General features: G+C 36.1%; 2 protein-coding genes across 4 annotated transcripts in view; one reads left to right on the top strand and one right to left on the bottom strand.

The window, feature by feature from the left end:
* Positions 1-384: 384 nt before the first annotated feature.
* Positions 385-21,749, bottom strand: LOC149479831 (uncharacterized). 2 transcript variants are annotated; one of them, XM_089707382.1, is made up of 11 exons: positions 21,449-21,749; positions 19,590-19,699; positions 18,567-18,603; positions 16,371-18,495; positions 15,924-16,077; positions 8,726-8,816; positions 8,230-8,394; positions 7,519-7,727; positions 6,752-6,906; positions 5,670-6,513; positions 385-5,291 (listed from the first exon to the last, which is right to left on the bottom strand). In XM_089707382.1, exons 1-11 carry the CDS (start codon positions 21,501-21,503, stop codon positions 4,959-4,961), a joined length of 4,278 nt encoding a protein of 1,425 aa, XP_089563508.1. In that variant the 5' UTR covers positions 21,504-21,749; the 3' UTR covers positions 385-4,958. The 2 variants fall into 2 exon arrangements, with proteins under 2 accessions (XP_089563508.1, XP_089563510.1); XM_089707384.1 differs by having other exon boundaries at positions 7,519-7,706.
* Positions 21,750-22,429: 680 nt separating this feature from the next.
* LOC149479829 (uncharacterized) overlaps positions 22,430-22,986 on the top strand; it is a 63,966-nt gene continuing 63,409 nt past the window's right edge. For both annotated transcript variants that reach the window (XM_089707445.1, XM_089707444.1), the window contains exon 1: positions 22,430-22,535. In XM_089707445.1, coding sequence (XP_089563571.1) covers positions 22,435-22,535 — 101 coding nt within the window. In that variant the 5' untranslated portion in view covers positions 22,430-22,434. The remainder of the gene's footprint in view (positions 22,536-22,986) is intronic.

Genomic DNA, 22,986 nt, shown 5'->3' with positions numbered 1-22,986 from the left:
ATTTTAGTAATTTTTCAAGGCCTAAACAGTACATTAAGACTAACAAAACTTTATTTCTAGCCAGGTTATCTTAAGAGGTAGGTTCCTAATTAGATACACAGAGTTTTCCATTAATATGTAACATTTATATTTTATTAACACAATAAAAAATGCAGACTCATAATTAATATAAATAGCAGTTAACATAATATTAACTTTATTGCAAAACATAATGCATAAATAAACAATCTTATACAAATAATGACAAAAAAATCAAAATATCTATGTGGTGAGAATTGATAGGAATATCCTTTAATAATAGCATTTTATCAATTACGTCTTATACATAATACATTCTCCTTACTTCATTTGACAAAAATTCAACCAATCTAGTAATCTTCCATAATATAAAAAAATGAATCGCAAAATGTGTTGGTAAGCGCATAACTCGAGAACGGCTGACTCGATTTCGATAATTCTTTTTTTATTACATTCCTTGAAGTACGGATGGTTCTTATGGAGAGAAAACGTAAAAATGTACCACGGGCGAAGCCGGGGCAGGCCGCTAGTCACCCTGTACAAATCCATACTTGCTATTATAAGTGATACTATCACGAGGTTTTTATTATAATGTTTATATCAATTCTCACCAAACAGATTGTAGGCTCATTGAAACTTCACTAAGCTACTAGAAACAGTTCAATATTGTATTACAAATTAGGTTTCATCAGGTAAATGTTGTATATATACATGGCAGTTCTGTAGTGTCCATGAAGGCATAGGTAAAATTATTTGATATAATGCTCTTATATGGTCAATATTATTGATTTGGCTATCTTTTATTTCTATTTCTGCGTATCTATCTATCATTCAAAAACGAAACATTTATATTGTAAAACGCTTTGTCTGTGAAATCTGAGAAACATGAGATTGTAAATTTTAGAAGAGAATGAATATTAAAAAAAATGTGTGCGTCTACTAGTGTACACACGTAAGAAGTGAAACTTCTTTATGACCTTATTTTTCAAAAAATAATTTACTATATGCAACTTTACAGAAATACGCCGAATCACGCGTGGTAGGGAAAGAAAAAGATGGCGCGTAACGGAAAAATGTTACACTAAACTTTTTAAAAGAAATTTCACTTCAATAATGTCTCTCCTTTTTTAAAATTTCCAGTTTTTTTATCAAGTGTATCTAAACATTATGATTTTGGAGCACTACAGTTCTACCTCAAGAATACTTCTTTAATTTATTTAAGTTGCCTTATAGAAGTACATTGTTTCCTATAATAAGACACTCCACACTTTATACGACTTCAATACTACTAAAGTAGCACAAGGAATCACACAGTAATTATTGTGTGATAAGTTTAAAAAAAAGTAGCACAAGGAATCACACAGTAATTATTGTGTGATAAGTTTAAAAAAAAGTAGCACAAGGAATCACACAGTAATTATTGTATGATAAGTTTAAAAAAAAGTAGCACAAGGAATCACACAGTAATTATTGTATGATAAGTTTAAAAAAAAAGTAGCACAAGGAATCACACAGTAATTATTGTATGATAAGTTTAAAAAAAAGTAGCACAAGGAATCACACAGTAATTATTGTATGATAAGTTTAAAATGGGTAATGTGATAACCAGAGTATACATTTTTTATTGATAAATGATTAAAATATAGGGAGTGTCAGATATAAGATTTTAGCTCTCGACAAATACCTGATGAATATTACAATGCAATAATTAAGAAAATAAATATGTATGACAAAAAAGACTAGTTCTTTTTGAGAACAACGCACATGCAAATAATCTTAAGCACAAGAACTTACGACTAACAATTATTTGTTCATTACATTTAACAAAAAGGAACACATTTAATATATTCATTAGGTAAATTATACACAAAAAAGTAAAATTAGTATGTTACTAAAAAAAAGAATTTAACAGAAATCATTCGATACTTTAAACGAATAAATGTTGTAGTAAAAAAATTATATAGATACTAACACTTTTCATAATTTATAGAATTCAACTGATTTTCAAAACTGAAAACATAATGAAAATAAAAAAAAATACAAAACATATTCATTCAAATTTAGTAATAATTGTTGCCTACAACATCACCCGCGTTTTTTATTTATTTTGTACAAACCTTTATTATAATAACCATATCCATCCATGGATTGGTTTAAGTTTTATTAAATTTTTAACATATAGTCTGTAGGTGGCCTGTTTATTTGTAACATACAAACAAACAAGCATATTATATATTATAATTTAAAAGTGAAATACTTACACCTAATTTAGCACAATTTTTGATATAAGTATTTGTAAACCATATGATTATTATTTATTTGCTTCAAAATATATTCTTGAAAAAAAATCTTGAATTCAAAACAATTTCCCAAATTGAAATGTTTATAATAATAACATACAATAGATATAATTTACAAAATATATAATGAATATGTTATACATTTTAATGTACAATATTATTATTTGAATGCAATGATTATTAAAGAAAAAAAAAAACATTTCCGCCCTAAACATAAATGTTCATGTTGATTAAAAATCAAAATAAGTCATGATTAGAAATTAATGATAATTTAATTCATGTACCATAGTATAAAGAGAACAAGTAAGTTATCTTCGAACAAAGATATACGCAAGCTTTTCACCCGCATTGCTCCACTCCTGTTGGTCTTAGCGTGATGATATTATATAGCCTATAGCCTTCCTCGATATCGGCTATCTAATACCGAAATAATTTTTCAAATCGTTCCTGAGATTAGCGCGTTCAAACAAACAAACTCTTCAGCTTTATAATATTAGTATAGATATCAACGTGACAAGTGACAACCCTGCGCTTCGCGAGTTAAGTACCTAAACGCCGGGAGTCGGCCTACTTGTTCTCTTTATACTATGCATATAGTCTAGTATGATTACCAAGATATTATTTTATTATTTTATTTTATATGAATTTGTCCAATAAGTTTGTCAATAATTTTGAATAAAGAGTTATCAATACATGAGTTATAACATAAAGAAATCAAAATGGGGTTCTGATACAAGTTATGTATGGTGTGTGATTTATGAGCAAGTATGGGTGAAATTAACCCAAAAATGGGTTAAAATGGTGCATTATTACCAGCCTTAGGTATATAATTAACAACCATAAGAATTAAAGTCATTTTGCATGACATACATTTAAAAAATCAAACTTTATCAGAATTTTAATGATCAACACAGTTACAGATAATTTTTTTAACAAACATATTAATAGAATAAATAGAATTTGTATTAATGTGAAGGTCGTTTTTATTTTAAACTTCCTCATATATTTTTATATGTGATGTCCCTAGTGGGGTAAGGGGCAGATGCATTATGCATACATCTGTTTCACTGATCGATTTTCTTTAGGGACAAGTAGGTAGTAGCCTTCTGTGTCATGCCAGACCTAAACATTTTTTCGTCTCACCCTCCTGGGTGAGATCAAACCTAGGACTCCTGAGTTCTAGGCTAACGCATTAAAAAATAAACCAACAATATATTTGAATGATTTTTTTGCTCATTAAACAGATTAAGGCCTAGACAACCTATAGGCTTTTATCCGTATATAGTACACTTGAGTTTTTTTATACTAGCGACATCAGTATTTATTGAAAAACCATCCATTTTTAACAAATAATAACAGCAGCATTTCTTATAACTACCTTATATCTAGCTTATACTTACGAAAAAGCATGATAACTTTTCAATAAATAAAGCTGTCGCTAGTAATATTCCTTCAACAATAAATTAATAAAAATGAATCGCCAAATGTTAAGTGTAAGCGCAAGGCTTGAGAATGGTTGAGCCTTTTCCATTAATTCTTTTTTATAATATTCCTTGAAGGACGAGGATAGTTCTTATGGAGAGTAGAAACGTAAGTTAGGTTGTTTCTAATATAAATAATAACAATTTCTAAATAGTACCTATATGTAAACAAAATTTGCAATTGCTTGATCATGCTTAACTGGCATGTCATGCAACTTGACTCATGCACCTTGTATTAGATGTTCAATTTATTTGTAATAGATTCATGCTTCTTAGCATAATTCTATTACAGGACTATGATCTTTTTGGCCCTAAATAATTCTTAATAAAACCTTAGTATTCATAAGAGGAGTTGTGCATTACATTAAATTTTCTGTACATCTATATTATAATTATGTAACAGAACTTAATTATTACATGAGCTTATGTATATTTATGAATAGTTTTGTACACATTATGTTAATAAGAGTAAGATATCGATAAACTCTGTAAGAATTGATCGACACTCAACCATACATTTTGTAAGTGCATAGAAACTTTAGTCCTATAGTGTTTATACCAGCCATAACTTGTTAGGGCAAGAATTCTCAAAGTATAGAAATATGTGAAGATATTATTTCGAAATAATGAATCTTACCTTTAAAAGTTGTTATATAACAAGGGAAAACTTAATTTAGTCTAAATTAAGCCACAGTTTAGAATTCGCAATATTTTATCTGAATTTTTTGAGTTTGCTGTTTCAAGGTTAGATTCTTTCTCATAAATCTATACTAACATATTCATTGAGAAATCTTACCATCATCCTTACACTATGCACATACACTTATGCACATTAAACTCCAACTATAAGACTGAAGCCTCGAAGCACTCCTATATTTAACAACGGAATGTGTTCCAAGTCCTTATTTAAGAGATCATCCAAGATTCCACCAGTAATAGTTCCAAATTCTTCTATTTAACCACCATTAGCGTCACTTTGGCACCAACACTGTCACACTTACTCAAGAAGTTACAAAGTGTCACTTACACTTACTCAAGTAGTTACAAAGTGTCACTTGCACCAACACTTACACTAACACTATCACTAACGTGTCCCTGTCACAGCACTCACCATGTGTCAATATTCACGTATAATGAGCACTTTTTTGAAGTCCCAGGATCATTCATTCTCTGTATACATAAATGAGAACCGGTCGTGACTGGTTGGCAGTAGGGCTTTGCCTTCGATAAGGCACTGTTTAACCCACGTTGGAGAAACTATTGGTATGTTGTCTTGGTTCGCTTTATTTTGGACTTCATGTGGACAGTCGAAATCAGCAATTAGAGCAAATGCTCCCGACATGTTTAGATTTTCTTCGTTGACCACTCGAGTAGTGGCTCCGGCTAGTGTGCAGACTCTGCCCCAAAACTTGACGAACGTGTCTTGTTCCCCGCATATGAGGATCACTTTGTCTTCGAAGAATGTTGTATTCCGCTTGCCGGATGGTGGAACCTGTAAAAACAGTTTGTGTTATAAATTTGGAATAACTGGAATGCATTTTTTGTTTTTAGGTTACATAACTTTAGATAGGATTAGGATACATTTAAAAAAGCATAAGATTTGGACGTAAGGTAGGAGGTCGATATGTTTGGTAGGTACCTACATGACTTATTGTTGTCTCTCACGCAGATATCAGCAGAATCACGTGGTCACGCAGCAGCACCACGTTGCTGTTACTTACGCAGCGTAAACACAACGCATTCACGTAGCGTTAACGCAACGCATTCACGTAGCGTTAACGCAACGCATTCACGCAGCGTTAACGCAACGCAACGCACGCACGCAGCCGGCGGGCAGCCGGAACGCGTCGGGGTCGAGGCGCGCACTCACCCAGGTGACGTAGGCGCGGCGGTGCAGCGCGAAGCCGGCGGGCAGCCGGAACGCGTCGGGGTCGAGGCGCGCACTCACCCAGGTGACGTAGGCGCGGCGGTGCAGCGCGAAGCCGGCGGGCAGCCGGAACGCGTCGGGGTCGAGGCGCGCACTCACCCAGGTGACGTAGGCGCGGCGGTGCAGCGCGAAGCCGGCGGGCAGCCGGAACGCGTCGGGGTCGAGGCGCGCACTCACCCAGGTGACGTAGGCGCGGCGGTGCAGCGCGAAGCCGGCGGGCAGCCGGAACGCGTCGGGGTCGAGGCGCGCACTCACCCAGGTGACGTAGGCGCGGCGGTGCAGCGCGAAGCCGGCGGGCAGCCGGAACGCGTCGGGGTCGAGGCGCGCACTCACCCAGGTGACGTAGGCGCGGCGGTGCAGCGCGAAGCCGGCGGGCAGCCGGAACGCGTCGGGGTCGAGGCGCGCACTCACCCAGGTGACGTAGGCGCGGCGGTGCAGCGCGAAGCCGGCGGGCAGCCGGAACGCGTCGGGGTCGAGGCGCGCACTCACCCAGGTGACGTAGGCGCGGCGGTGCAGCGCGAAGCCGGCGGGCAGCCGGAACGCGTCGGGGTCGAGGCGCGCACTCACCCAGGTGACGTAGGCGCGGCGGTGCAGCGCGAAGCCGGCGGGCAGCCGGAACGCGTCGGGGTCGAGGCGCGCGCCGGCCGCACAGCTGCGCACGACCCACGCGTGCGACACGGCGCGCACGTCGGCGGCGAGGCACAGGATGTACTTGATCGTGAGGCACGGCCGCGGCGCGATCAGCATGCACGACGCGTACTTGCTCTTCGGCACGTCATCGAAGTCGCTGAAAGTTGAAAATGTGCCCGTGGGCATTAAAATTTACAATAGATAAAAAACAAAAACAAATAAATTGTTATCTTCTCTCATTCACTTTCTTAAGAGCTCATGTAAATTATATGCTAATGTAAAAAAAAAATTAAAACTAAAAATCTTTGAATTCAACCCCGTGTTAAGAATGTCAAATTAAAAGAAAAAGCTAATAAATTGTCAATAAAAATAAACAATTTTAAACAATACTTTACCTGTAAACAATGCCACCACCAGCTTCCAGTTGCTCCTTCAGCCGCTCCTTATTGAATGGACGGTCACAGAACTCCAATTCCTCAGTATCTGTCCCTACCATAGATGATGTGGTTTCACCATCTTCTTCGGAGGAGTAGTGACGCGTATCTTGACTCTAAAAATGTACAAATACAAATAAAGTTAAAAAGTCCATCCCAATTTCGATAACAAAACAATTTTCAAGAAATAATTGAAAAATAAAAATATCTCTGTACACAGAAGCGTTTTGAACGGATTATTCAATATTTTGACCTATTTGAACTAGGGACAATGATAATTTCAAAATATTACATCGACAAATTTCTATTATCCAGCAAAAATTATTTAAATGTGACATTGTGAAAATACGACACACAACCACAACCTGTGAAAATACGATTTATAAGAAAAAAAGACAAATACAACCGAAATCTACAACACACAGTAATCCAACAAAGCCTACCATTACATACCCAAAAAGAAATGACCTATGAAATAAAAATAAAAAAAAGAGTTGCATTCCAGGAGTGCCGGCAGAAGTGAAAACTTGATTATTAACGTTCAGAATGTTTGATATTTTGGAATGGTATCCGTCTTACGCATGGAATATAAGGGCTAAAAAAAAAAAATCCGTCTTACGCTTTTTCGATCAGGCCACGTGTCCTGACGCGAGTTTAAGATTTTATACCCAACGCCGCTAAATAAGTTTTCACTTCAAAAAAGACCTACAAAATAAAAAAAATCCTACCTTCTCCGACTCCCGTTCCCTCTTATCCACCAGCCTTGGCTGTTCAGTGCAAGTAAGCAAGAAATGCAGTCCAGCGAACAGAGTGCTACCCGCAGGTGGTATCGGTCCCAGAGTCAATACGGTATCTTCGTCGTTCTCGAATTTAGTCAGTTTGGAGTTCTTCTTGCCAATGTTCTGTTTAGCCGCACCTTTCAATTGGAGAGGACCGGCTGGAAGGTTATAGCATTGAGCGTTTCTATGTTAAATGTATTTAAAACGTCACACATTCCCAAATAAATAAAATTTCAAACCTAAATTAGGTTTGGAAATTAAAATATAGTAAAGTTTCACAAAGATACTCCAAATCTGGCTCAAATGCTGTTAAGATACACCTTTTTGGAGTTGCGCTACGCAACAGAAGCTGTATTCATCACACACGTGACACGCGCTTTCCTGACAGTGTTGTTATTTGTTAGCATAATATGAAGCCGCACTATTCCAAAAAATCGTATCCTAGTACCATTTGAATCTATATACAGATTGACTTGCTACTATAATCTGACAATTATTATTCACCAGAAATGTTAAGAAATCTATCATTCACCTGGATATTTCAGTTTCCCTTTCCCTACCGACCTATCGAAGTGTTTTATTTGTTATCGAAGTTTACATTTTTGTGTTCTGTTTTTACTCGAAGTGTTTTTTTTGTGTGTTATGTTTATTATCCCTTACCTTTAACCCCATCAATTTTCCGTGGAGTCTTCTGTACTTCCGGCTCCACGCCAGTCACTTCCTCCAACCGTACTGGTGGAGCTGAGTTACTGCTTTCGCTCATTTCACTGCTCTCACTTGCTACCCGCTTACGACCGGCCACTGGGGTGCTTTTTGTTTTCACCCCTAGAGAATATGGATGTAGGCTTAATTCTATTTAAAATACAATTGAGTACTCACAATCGCCTATTAAAAGATTGCCCAGGAGATGTTTGTTATTATTAGAAAGAAAGCATTTATTTTTAACAACAATAACGTTATAAATTTGTACAGGGTATGAAAAACATACTACTAAAATAAATTAATGTATGTTTATTATAATAATAGGTTACATAAATACATTTGTGGGTTCAGTGTGCGTTTAATAACTCAGGCCCCGGAATCACAGACACAATAGAAAATCAATTGTGTCGTGGACCGATCGGGCCGTTCGGGGCTCAATGGGTTAAACAAATACCTGATGTAGAAGCTTTAGGGCTCTTTGGTGATGCAACACGTTTCCTTGCGCTCGAATTTCCCTTGTCCCGGCTGCGAGCGCTGCGCGGGCCCTGGATTGATTTTTAAATTAAAGAAAGAAGATTCCACAAAATACAACAAACACATTTTTCAAAATTAGTATATTTTATCATAGTTGTAACCACTGAAATAACTATGATTTGCAAAAGAATAAGACAGGTTTAAATTTCTAACACGCTCGTGACGAAAGAGGACGTATGTTTGAAAACTGGTGGAAACAACATGTACGGTGCAACCGCACAGAGTGCAAAATCATCATTTATGTATATCACAGCATTTTCATATTCATATTCATTAGCGTTAGTTCACATTAAAACGTCGCGAGCCGCGTACGTATGTAACTCATTACAGCATAGCAATAAAATCATATTATTTAGCAGCTTAGTTTTATTAGTAGCAGCAGCATCCCAGGTGTACGAACCATAGTCCGTACATCTTTATGGTCCTTCGAGCTTAAACGTAAGCAGGACCCATTCGCGTGTGATAAATCATACCTCGTGTAGTGGGAACTGCCACGTAAGTTCCAGCAGCAGCGGTGAGTCCACAGCTTTTTACCTATACTATCTATCGAAGCGAAGTAGCATTTTCATAATGGAAGATCTAGTAGCTAGCGATTAATCAATAAGCGATTAAGTGTGTTAGATTCTTACTGGCAAGAATTTCAATGCAATCATATTAAAATATGTGAATATGACGATAAATCGCATGAATATTTTAGCAATAACATTTATAAGCGAACGGCCGATTTTTATTATGAAACGCGTTCTTACATTATGCGGCACTTGCCAGCGGAAAGCAAGGAAAGCCCTATAACACCTGCAACACCTGGCTTATTGTCTCAGCCGGGAACAAGCAAGCAGCAACAGGATTTAAATCCTCAGCCATCATTTAAATCGCAAGGTACATCGAGCAAACTTGATGAATTATTCCATAAACAAGCAATTAACTTTAAGGCTTTTAAAAGAACTGTAACAAGTATTGATGTCGAAAAAATATGCACTAAGTGGAAATTCGAGGATGCCCTTCAACAGTTAAATTCCCGATTGTGCGTTATTGACTCCCTTCATTGGGAAATCGACAGCATTTTGGACGGGGAAGACGTTGAATATGAGAATTCTTTCACTCGCCACGAAAGCATTTTCAACAACCTTAAAGAAGCGATAAACACAAAGCTCTGGTCAGTCTCTCACAGAGAAAATATTACACCGAAGGTTGACATTCCGATTTTCAATGGAAACTATCAGCAATGGGTATCTTTTAAAAATCTATTCAACGAAGCTGTTCATCTTAATCCTTCCTTATCAAATTCACAAAAAATGCAGTATCTGAAAAGTAAGATCAAAGGCGAGGCAGAACGCCTCATACAGCATTTATCTATAAGCTCACAAAATTATACTTCCTGTTGGGAAATATTAAATCACAGGTACGAGAATAAAAAGCTTATTTTTACATCTCATATTAATATTATTTTAGGCCTACCCAACATGCAGCAGCAATCGCTCGCACTAATTAAAAACATGCACGATGCGACAAAGGAATGCCTGAATGCCATTAAAAACCTTGGTGTTGATACAAGCACGTGGGACCCGATGATCGTTCATATTTTAGCGCTTAAATTAGATACCAACACTCATAACGATTACATCGAGTCATTGAAGAATCCTAGAGAGCTACCGACACTGCAAGAATTTCTAAGTTTCCTCGAGATGAAATTTACTGCATTAGAATCATCTAAGCGCAAGCAAGATCCACCTAAAACATTCCAGCACCCTCAAAAACCAACACCAGCAGCATATCCTAAAGCATTCCAGAAATCGCATTTATTTAAATCATTCGCTAGCAACTATAATAATTCATCGCAAAACGGAAAAGGTATCAATTACACAACGCAAAATTGCCCAATATGCAACAATAATCATGGAATAATATATTGCAATAAATTCGCAGAATCTCAACCTAAACTGCAATTACAAACAATTACCAGGTTACAGCTATGTCAAAACTGCCTGTATAATCATAATGGTAATAAGTGTTTTTCCACTAAAAGATGCCGAGTATGCAATGAGAACCATCATACTTTGGTTCATGAAGCGTTCGCACAGCGGACATCCCAAAATACAGCCAGCACAACAAGCCCCGAAAAACAACCGAATAACAGCTCTCACGTGTCTCTGGATGATACGCAGGAAATTTTATTAGCAACAGCTCAAGTTTCAGTTCAAGCTGCAGATGGTTCATCATTAATCATGCGTGCTCTCATAGATCAAGGATCACAGACTTCCCTTATAACCGAAAATGCAGCTCAGAGACTCGGTCTGCCGCGTCAGCATTGTAAGGGAGTGATTTTAGGTTTAGGCGCGAAAGAGAACACGTGTAAAGGCTTTATGAACATAAAAATATCTTCTCAATACAGCGATTATTCATTAAATACAGGAGTTTTTATAATGAATCATGCAGTGAACAATCTACCAAACAAATCATTCAGCAAACCAGCGTGGTCATTTATTAACGACATACAGCTAGCCGATCCAGAGTTTTATCGACGCCGACCAGTTGACTTATTGTTAGGTGCCGATGTCTATTCATCTATTATCATGGAGGGAATTATTAAGCAAAGCGAATCTATTCCTGTAGCGCAGCAAACACGCCTTGGGTGGATTTTATGCGGCAACGTAAAGTCATACCAATGTAACGTTGTCATGGTCGACGTGGATAGCCTTCAAAAATTTTGGTCAATCGAAGACATTAACGAAAACATAGATATATCACAAGAGGATTATCAATGTATTCAGCAATATCAATCAACAACAACTCGTCAATCAGATGGAAAATACGTTGTTCGTCTCCCTTTACATCCAGACGCAAATGAAAAGCTAGGTTTATCGAAAGCAAAAGCATGCGCTCAATTTTATCAATTAGAACGTAAGCTACAAAAAGACGACAATTTATTCAATAAATATAAATCATTCATAAACGAATACAAAGAATTGGGTCACATGCACTTAACAATAGCGCGTAACATGAAACCTGCCTACTACATGCCGCACCACGGTGTACATCGAGCCGATTCGAGTACTACGTCATTACGAGTTGTGTTTAATGCATCCGAAAAAACATCGACGGGTGTAAGCCTTAATGACGTCATGTATAGAGGTCCGAATTTACAGCAGGATATCTTATTATTAATATTAAATTGGAGAAAATATCCTTACGCATTTATAGCAGATATCGAAAAAATGTTTCGACAGATTTTAATTTCACAGCAAGATCAGCGTTATCAGCAAATAGTTTGGCGCGAAAATCCGAATCAACCACTCAGGGAATATACTTTGTCCACTGTTACGTATGGTACAAAAGCAGCGCCCTTTTTAGCAATGATGACGCTCAAGCAGTTAGCCAAGGACGAATGCAACCGTTACCCGATAGCAGCGAGGGTGTTAGAAGAACAATTTTACATGGATGATCTTCTTAGCGGCGCATTTGACATCATATCAGCGAAGCAATTGCAAAGAGATCTCATCGATTTACTCAAATCGGGAGGATTTAATCTCCGCAAATGGTCAGCGAATGAGTCATCATTATTAGAAGACGTTGATAAAGCAGAAAACATAGCGAGCGATACGTACAATTTTAAGCATCAGGAATCAACGAAAGCACTCGGTCTTAGTTGGAATGCCCAAAAAGACAATTTTAAGTTTATATGCAAGCTGAATCCGCTATCCGATTTAAGGCCTACGAAGCGTGAACTACTAGGAGAAATATCAAAGATATTCGATCCTCTTGGTTGGTTGGCACCAGCTGTAGTTCAACTAAAACTATTATTTCAAAGCGTATGGTTAACTAATTTAAATTGGGATGACGTCATACCAGACAACATTAACCTTGAATGGCAAAAATTAAGAGCAGACATAGAGAATATTGGAAATATCGAAATCCCGAGATGGATTTGTAGCGGGAGAGACGATTGCATTGAATTACACGGTTTTTGCGATGCGTCGTTGAAGGCATATGCATGCGTAGTATATGCACGGATAGTGCGTAAAGATCAAACGCACATAACACTGTTAGCCGCTAAAACGAAACTTGTCCCCGTCAGCAAAACTAGCCCTTCGTCAAAGACCGACATATCGTTACCGAGACTAGAGTTAAGCGGTGCACTCTTGCTTTCGAAACTTATGACAAAGGTCAAGCAAAGTTTAAGCGATCGCGATGTAAAAACGTTTGCGTGGTGTGACTCAACAGCTGTACTTGGATGGCTACAGGGCGAGCCCAGCCGCTGGAAGCCTTTCGTCGCAAACAGAGTGATTAAAATAACAACAACTTTACCACCACAGACTTGGCGTTATGTTAAGTCCAGCGATAATCCCGCAGATTGTGCTAGCCGTGGCATGAGCATCGCGCTTTTAGAAAAACATGACCTATGGTGGAAAGGGCCCACCTGGCTACTCAGTGATATTAAACATCAGCAACAATTAACGTATGATACTAAATTAGAAGCAAAGAAAATGTTATCAAATGTCGTTACAAAGAATAATAATATTTCAGCGAACTTTATTAGCGATTTTATTGACAAATACACCAGTTTTACATATGCGTCACGAGTACTAGCATGGATATTGCGAATATCCTCGTCCGTAACAAAACAAAATTATTTAACTATACAAGAGTTGCAAAATTCACAATTAAAAATTATAAAAGCTATACAATATTTAGAATTTAGTCAAGAAATAAATGATTTAAATAGCTTAAGTAGAGTAGATTCAAAGAGCAAGTTATTATGTCTTAATCCATTTCTAGACGAAGAAGGTTTATTAAGAGTTGGAGGTCGTCTAAAAAACAGCAACATCTCATATAACATGAAACATCCCTACATAATACCACAGAGCAGTCATCTTACAAATTTATTAATTGATTTAGCACATAAGTCAACATTCCACGGTGGAGCGAGGTTGACGAACTCTTGGCTACGTCAGCGATATTGGATACTCGGCGGCAACAGAGCGGTTAAGAAACGTTTATATAATTGTGTAATATGCAAGCGACACAACCCGGTAAAACAAGTACAAATAATGGGAGGACTTTGGGAAGCAGCGGTAAAAAGCCTAAAATATCATTTACGTAGAGTCCTAGGCGATCAAAAGCTAACGTACGAAGAGTTCGCCACTCTACTTTATCAGCTAGAAGCCTGCCTAAATTCGAGACCCCTATCTCCTCTATCTGAAGATCCTGATGACTTAGCATATCTCACACCTTCCCACTTTTTAGCGAGCGGTCCAATTTTAACAATCATAGAAACTGAGAGAGATGAGAGAACGAGGTGGCAATTGACGCAAAAAATATTTAGTGATATTTGGAAACGGTGGCGAGCTGAATATTTAACGTCATTATCAGCCAGAAGCAAGTGGAAAACATCAAAGCCTAATATCAAGTTGAACGACATCGTGATTATACACGACGCTCTTCTACCTCCAGGAAAATGGGCGTTGGGTCGTGTGATTGAATTACATCCTGGATCAGACGGCTACGTCAGAGTCGTTAGCGTAAAAACTAAGACGGGTATTATCAAGCGACCGGTTATTAAATTGTCCATTCTTCCTGTTAACACAGAAGAAACAAATCAGCAAAAGCTACAGAATCATACCAGCAGCTTATCACCAGCAAACACCCCGAAAAAAGCGCATTCCAATTAAATCATTTCATATAAACTTATTATGTATCGTTCAAATTAATAATATTTATTTTAATGCACACGTCAGCTACAAACGTAATATTATACAGTAACAACTTCAATATAACAAGAATAAACGTCGACAAACATTTTATATTCTTCAATAAATTAACATAGTTGAAGATGGATAGAAATTAATTAACTACTCCAATAAGCAACCAAACTTCAAAATTTATTAATAATTAATTATATCAATCATCTGGATATCATCAGCTTTATGAAACTTTAAAAAGTAATATTCATTGTAACATCGTATTATACAAAATAATAAGCCACGGTTGTAAACAATTGGAGTTCCATGACCGCATGTTACTGAATCAGCATTTCGATTCAACGAGGCGCACGCGACCAGGCCTTATCAATGGTGTCAGATATATTATTGCGAATACATTGTCTGAGATTAAAGCTAAATATTCATGATTAATTCACATAAACAACACACTTATAAGATAAATATTGAGCCGGAGGTGTATCCGAAATCCAACCGATTCAGTATTTTATAAACACCGGATCAAATTTGGAGCTGGCCAAAAAGCTACAACGACTCCCTGCTAGCTCTTGGGAAGCGCATTCAGGGGATAGCAGCAGCAGCGGGCCTGTGGTGTGCGTGGCGGCCGGCGGCGGCGAGCGCCCTCCGCGGCGCGAGCGCCTGCCGCGTACCAGCGCGCAGCGTGCCATCAGTGACCCATGTGTTAGTTTTAGTGATAAGTGTGTGAGTGTAAAGTGTGTAAAACAAAAAGCAGAGCAAAGTGTGTGTGAAACAAAAAAGCAGAGCAATGTGTGTGTGCGTCATTCAGTGAATCAATAAAAGACAATTCCCTATCTTAGAAAAGTGTAGCCTTAAGATCGATATCTGATGATTATCGGGCATCATTTGTTAATAGCTTTTAAGAATATTGTTTTCACCTTGTAATAGGTTAGCTCATCGTCATATCTATCATAGCTTTCATTTCCATCACTCTTGTTGCCCGGGAGCATGTACGGTGCAACCGCACAGAGTGCAAAATCATCATTTATGTATATCACAGCATTTTCATATTCATATTCATTAGCGTTAGTTCACATTAAAACGTCGCGAGCCGCGTACGTATGTAACTCATTACAGCATAGCAATAAAATCATATTATTTAGCAGCTTAGTTTTATTAGTAGCAGCAGCATCCCAGGTGTACGAACCATAGTCCGTACATCTTTAATAAAGAAAAATACAGGTCACAAGTCTTTTGTGTTTCATGATTCCAAATGAGATATTCACACCAATTAATATCTTTTATTTTAAATAATCTAACTGTTTCCCATTATTTAAAGAAAAAGAGAGAGAGAGAGAGAGAGAGAGATAGATTGAATATTGCATAGACCTTAACTTTATCTAAAGAATATACATTTTCCAGATAAAGTTGGCTAACAATTACCTGTATAATATTATCCAAATCGAGTTCCCTGTTATGTCGTCGGCGAGGTGTTGCTGGTGCAGAGGGTGAGCGAGGTCTACCAGACTCTTTTAGAGACCTAGCTTGGTCTTCCGTGAGGTATAACTCACTAGCTGTTACTATTACTATCGTGTCCCTGTTGAATTTAAGTAGAAATGAATTGAGATTTGAGAAGTTTTTAAACAAGATAATGTAACTTGGTAAATTTTAGGGTATATTTTTTTGTTGATTGTTGCGCAATTTGGATCGCAAAATAATAATAAACCACGATTTATTTCGTATGTAGAAAATGAAAAACGATGTTTACAACGAAAAATGTTGAATAGATTAAGACTCAAAATTTGAAGACTTTAAATTGAGGTTTTAAATTTGGAGATAGTAGAAAAAGGCATTTTTTATACATAGTGTTCAAAACATAATTTATCTTACCCGTCAGTTGTGCATTTGTAGGTGACAGTTCCATTGCTATTCTCTTCGACATCAAGCACTAAGCCTGGCTCGTAATTCTGCTCCTCATCAACCAAAGCATACACTGATTGACCTTGTAATGGCAGCTTTTTCATATCGCCAAATATTATGAAGTCATCCAAGAGCACTTTGCTCTGGCCATCATCGAATTTAATGAGATATTTGTTTGGTTCCGTGATTTCCAGAACTTTTCCTGAGTAGTAGCGCTTGTCAACCCACTTGGCCAATACAACAGTGTCGGGCGCAAAACCTGGATATTCTGGTTTGACTACAACTTTTTCCACGGGTGTAGCCGGTCGCGGTGAAGTAGGTCGTCGCTTTTGTTTCAATTTGGACACTGATTTAGGCGTTCCAACTAAAGCTGAAAGCGGTTTCTCGTCTTTGATGTCTTTTGGAGACATTTTGCCATTGTCACCGTTTGTAGTAGTCGGTTCGGGTGACATTGCTTGCGCGTATTCCGCTTCTTCATGCTGTGTTGGTAAGAGTGCACGTTTCGTCTTACCAGCAATGGGCCGTCTTCCGCGCACCCTTGTTTTCTTTAAAGAACTCTTTGGTGTTGCTTTATCACATTTTCCAACTTCTTCAGGACTAGCACTGCCGTTACTTAGCAAGTCGGATGTTTGTATTCCAACTGACACTTTTTCTTCATTCAATGAACGATTGCTATCTTCAATGGAGGCCTCTCTGATGTGCGAGAATATCTCTTGGAGTTTTTTCATCAGTCCATCAAAACCCTTGACTGATGTTGATGGGTTGGACACCGATTTTCGAGGTGGTTGAGGTACAACAAATGCTCCATCGCTTGTGCGGTTACTAGATGTAGAAGTAGAACTGACTATTGATGCAAATGATGTCCTGTTTTGAAGATTCAACATTCCTCCGCTTGTTACACTTGATGGTGAAGTGCTAACGGACACATCACCTAAATAGGGATCGATAGTGAAACGTTTTGATATCCGCTGATATTCCTTGCACATATCCATTCCTACATCGTTATCTGTTCGTACGACATACAGCGACAGAAACTCGCAATCGTCATTGTGTGCGACGTGGATATCGAAAACTGGTATTTGTGGAGTATTGATTGGTATCGAATGTCCATTCTGTAAAGGTGATATAGTCGATGGCGTTGTAGTATTGCTAGCCCGGAATGACTCATTTTTCCCTTGCTTTCCTTTATTGCCGTTCAACTTTGCGATATCAGGTGTGATGTTATCTGATGTACCATTTTTAGCACTGGCCAGTTCGGTTGGCGTAGATGAATTGCCATTGGATAATTTGGATATCAATTTCGATGTTACAGTTGGCACAATATGTTCAGGGCTATCTAAGCCTACAGAACTTATACTGTCTGTACTCTCTTGATCGGTAGTTTTACCTTTATTTAACTCTTTTAAATTTGTACTATTCGCGTCTGAGAACACATAGCTGTCACTTTTAGCTTTTTTGATCCCACTGGGACCAATTACTTCATCTCTATCCTTTACCACTGTGGGTTCACTACTATAGTTGGTAATTTTCGCCTTTGAACTTTCCTCTTCATCTTCAGGTGTTGGTGATAGAGCTAAGCAGATGTTCTGGGAGTCATTAAGCGGTTCCGATATACTCTCTTCGGCGATAGTTTCTGGAATTTTGGCTGGTAGTATTTCTCTCACAAATTCCACACTCGGGCGGCTCGGACTGTCAGTATTTCTAGTTTGACTGTCTTCATCCTTCTTGACAAAGTCAAGTTGGCCTTTTCTTGGTGTTTTCCGATTTTTGCTTATGTCAACACTGACAGAACGCGATTTTGGCGTTTTTGGTGTTTTCGGGGTAGCCACATCAGCACTGTTACTACGTTTTAATACTTTTCTGGGGCTAGAGCGGACAGGGGTGCGAACGCGAGATGTTGATGGTAATTCGTCTTCTAATTTCCTCTTAGCTACACTGGTTATACTAGAAACTTCATCATCCAAAGATTGAGAGTCAGCCCAAGTGGCTGACCCTACAACGTCTTCATTATCAGTTAAGTCAATTTTTTGAATTTTCGCATTGCTATCAGAACTGTCTTCCGATAGTTTACGCTTTGCAGGAGTTATGGAGTCACCTGTTAAAAAAAAAAATTAATAAAGAATATCTCAAACTCATAATTTAGGTCCAAACAGATTATTTTATTACCTTTTGCTTCTGCTTCTGCAACACTGGTGTTTTTTATCTGGGAATACATTTATGCAAAAAATTAGGATGTTACATGTAATCATAAATATTACTACATCACTCACACTTCCATCTTTCTTTTATATGTAATATGCATGTTGGTTCGGATAACACAAATTAGGCTTTTTTGTGTCAGAGCACAGAAAACAATTTAACAGAAGAAATATTCTTCTCTCTTTAACCAATACAGAAAATCCATTCATCAAACAGATATAGAATTTATCCTATAACTAATAATATACTAATACTAACAATAAATTGATAATTATACTATTTTATGGTTATAATGCACTGCCCTGAAGCCAACACAATTACCGCGATCTAATTAGAATTAAAATGTGGTCAGGTTAGCAATGATTGACATAAAACGTTAATTGTTTTCATATAAATTTTGTTATGATGATATTTGAAATAGATTTTGTAATTTTTATTATTCAATACTCTGTTAAATCTATAAGCTAAGTATATAGATAATGTACCACCAGTAATAAAGAAGACATGCACAGCACAGGTCAGAGTCGAAAAATAACATAAAATAGTTATGTAGAAATAAAATATGTTGTGTGCATATTGCCATGATCTGATTGAATCTGCTATTCGGTTGAATGAAAACATTCGAATGTCTAGGCCGAACATTAATTAACAAACGTCACTCAATGTCCAACTAGTTCGCTAACTACAATCCGCTGTTTGTAACATAGCCCTATGAACAGAGAGGACGCTTGGCATAATGTAATATTATGCTGAGAATTTAACTTTTCTAAACGTCCACAAGAACAAGGTTGAGAATTGCCAGAATAATCATCATTCAATGAACGCGCTAGTCATTCAATCAAAAACTGACTGCAACATAGACATAGGTTTTTGTAAACTTACTAGGAGGACCCATCCATTTTCAGTCATTGAAAAATTGTGTGTATGAAATAAATATATTTTTCATTTTCATTTCAAACACACATAATATAATTTCATTTATAAACTTACCGAGTCGTCCTTTATGAGGTAAACTTCATCCTCTGGTTCATACACTGGACTCTCCGGAAAGAGATTCTCTGATGTGTTCGCTGTTGTCGACACTTGTTGGACTTGGTCGTCTGAAATTTAAATACATATTACCTAGATTATTTTATTCTATTTTATTTTGTTCAGTTTCATATACAGAATATTGTCTTAATATACAGAATACTATCTCAATTTTTTAATAGAATTTTGAAGAGAATTTCCTGCTAAATCATGGATTAACAGTCCCACCACTTGCATTATAATTTCAAAATTATCATTCATGATTCAACATATCTATTAGTTAGTTTTATCCTACTTCCTACTAATATTATAAATTCACATCTAAAGGGTAACTTGAATTAACACATAGGACAGGTTTTATCCTAGAAATCCCACAGGAATGGGAACTATGCATGTTTTTTCTTTGAAAACACAGACAAAGCCGCGGGCAGAAAGCTAGTATTGTAATAAAACAAAGAATTCTCTGTCCGCCTTTTTCGAACATAAACTCAAATATGTTGCAGTCTCAATCCATGTGTTTTCACCAATGGATAGTGTTTGTTGCGATTCTACTATACAATTAAAACTAATTTGTAAATATAATTATGTACCCATAAATTGTAAAGATGGATAAATTATAATCTTACTTGTGAGATAATAATATTATATAGAAAAAACATCAATACGATTATAATTTGTTACATATTGCTAACAATATTTTTTTTTTATAAAAAAATCTATACCATAACATAATCAACAGTGATTACAATTTTACAGTGACGTAGATATTATGTTTCTTTCATGTGTGTGTTTGTCAATAAATCCTCCAAATGGCTGGACTGATTTTAATGAAATTTTTTCGCTGTCAATAGGTAGATTCAAGAATGGTATTGTTATATAATTTGAATATAAGCAAAGCTGTAGGCAAAAGCTACTTATGCTATGAGAATGCCTTACACCTATCCATTAACAAAAATTGAATATTATGCAACTGTTTTTGAATCAAAATAAGATTTTCATTCTTATTTAAAAAGTTTTGTTGATGCCACTTTTCAATTACCACATTGCTTAGGCTATTAGTACTGTGGTATAATGCAAACATAATATTATCTGGATGTATTAGGTAATAGGTGAAAAATCAATATCAATAGGTAATATACATTATACATAAAATACTATTGTAATAAGCAAAAGGGTTTAGTTGGGATAATTAGACAAATTCTGTGCATATCTTCTTATTAGAAACTAATTATAATGTATAAAATGCATTATTAATACATTGTGCAGATAAATGCATGATAAGATAATGCATGTCATGAGCATTGCAACTGAAGTGCAAATTACAAGTTTATTGATTTGGTTGAGTGGAGTGAAGTCAGCTACGAAACAACCCAGGCTGTCATTACATATTATAACCTTAAAATAAACAAAATTGCTTGTCTGTTTATGTTTATTAGAATGTTACATAATATTCGCTTCTACAAGTTACAATCTAAATAACGCATATATGAATATCAGTCGCATTGATACATTCATTTTTTATGAAACATATTTTTGAACAAATTTTAATCTTATTGATGTTTTTGTGCACACATACGACCAATGCAAAATGTCACATTTTTTTTATTCTTAACATGAATTATGCGATAAACGATACTTATAGGATTCAATTGGCATGGGATATTGGGTTTAAAAACTTCTATGCATATAATAATTTATAAGTACAGTAACAATAAACATCGCAATTCTAAATGCCAAAGTAACATGGCAACCTTCTTTATTTGGTCGCGTAATAATAGATGCCGAAAGAAATTAACGGGAATTTCATGAAAGGTTTTTACCTTTTGCATCACCGTTAGAGGCCATTGCACTGGAGCTGACAAGAGATTCCTCCATTATCGTTAATTTGTTGTAATGATCTTGGTAAACTGGCGCGTACTAACACTTTAACATCTGTCACTAACTAAAACTGCAATTCTGTACATTTCCAATCACTGAAGGGGGATGAAAAAATTCCAAAATATAGTAAAAACGTTTCGAAAGAAAGAAGCTAAATAAAAGACATAAAAATTTAAAGTAAAATGATTTTTGCTAATATTTGCAAAAACGCAAACGTTCTGCCGCTTGTTGATTTGGCCAGTGCTGCCACTTAACCAAATTCTAACGTCAAGATTAAAATTGAAAATGACACTTTACTTTGAAGTTTGATAAAAAAAATAATGTTTTCCTCTTCATCCTAAGTTAAATATTATTTATCTTGTGTTATCTATCATCCAAATAAAGTTATACGAAATTTGTAGAGACTTTAAAATTATAAAATCTCACATAAAATCTGCTTATGTATGGCAACATGGGAAAAAATATTCAAAGGCTGTTAGTTCCATTAAATTACCATAGATGGCAGCGATATCAATGCATTCATCTATAAAATTCTATAGATGAATGCATTTTATAAAAATAAAGTAAGTTTTTTGTATGTATAATTAAATACGTTACAAATAAAATCCATTACCATATATTTTCTGTTATTTAATCATAATATCATTTACAATCAATCATTATTGTTTATTATTTTACATTATAATATTACTAATACTGTGCTAATACCTAGTTAGTATGACAAAAAAAAAATATTATCATGTTTACAGTTTAAAAAAGGAAGATTGAACACGTAGGTATTACCTATTCAAAAATACCACATGCATTTTTTAGAATAAAATATTTCAGACACTATTCTTGTCACTGCGCGTGTAATGAAACACATTTTTATGTTTATTTTCGTTTACCCGCGAAGTAGGCTCTTGAATAATATCACATATATGGCATAATGTACGAGAAAGTTTTTGTTTTTGGCACTAAAATATTTCAAGAGAAGAAACGCGATGCTATTTCTTCTTTACCGCTGGAGTTATCTTGGAAAATATTCTTGTAAGTTTTTGTCTAAGCACGTATTATACTTATACTTACTATTAATAATTAGTAGCCACTGTCGACAACATGAAAATAGTTTTTTATGATTCTAGATTAATTAAGTATGAATAATTAGAAGTTTCTTATTCAAAAATATACTACTTTAAATATAAGTACCTTCAGCTTCTTACCTTCTTACAGGCTACACAATATTTTTTTTAGGTATGAAATCTACCTTATACTGGGCTTAAGTATACTAATACTTGTATACGTAGTATATTATTATTAGTCTGTGCTAATACTAACTTAGTTAACCACAGAATATATCATATGTACCTACAAGTCAAACCTATAACTGTATGTACCTAACATTAACTTCCTAATATTTCATCTTTTACAAAACGAATAGTTCTCAACAGATATTAAAAAAATCCACTTCAAATTTTCTACATATTGAGCTGTCGTCAGT

This window comes from Colias philodice, chromosome 19, assembly GCF_061535455.1.
Source record: "Colias philodice isolate Cphi_HAF_F1 chromosome 19, ilColPhil1 Martin Lab GWU primary, whole genome shotgun sequence".
Taxonomy (NCBI): Eukaryota; Metazoa; Arthropoda; class Insecta; order Lepidoptera; family Pieridae; genus Colias; species Colias philodice.
The sequence above is the reverse complement of the archived record's forward strand: the minus strand, read 5'-3'. Positions and strand labels throughout refer to the sequence as shown.

What these genes read in the sequence shown, in the direction of transcription:
- LOC149479831 (XM_089707382.1), bottom strand. Translation starts at nt 21,503, where the DNA reads ATGGAGGAATCTCTTGTCAGCTCCAGTGCAATGGCCTCTAACGGTGAT. An exon ending in CTCTAACGGTGATGCAAAAG is followed by an intron (nt 19,700 to 21,448) that starts GTAAAAACCTTT and finishes TTTAAATTTCAG; the next exon opens with ACGACCAAGTCCAACAAGTG. An exon ending in GGGAACGGGAGTCGGAGAAG is followed by an intron (nt 6,907 to 7,518) that starts GTAGGATTTTTT and finishes GTACATTTTTAG; the next exon opens with AGTCAAGATACGCGTCACTA.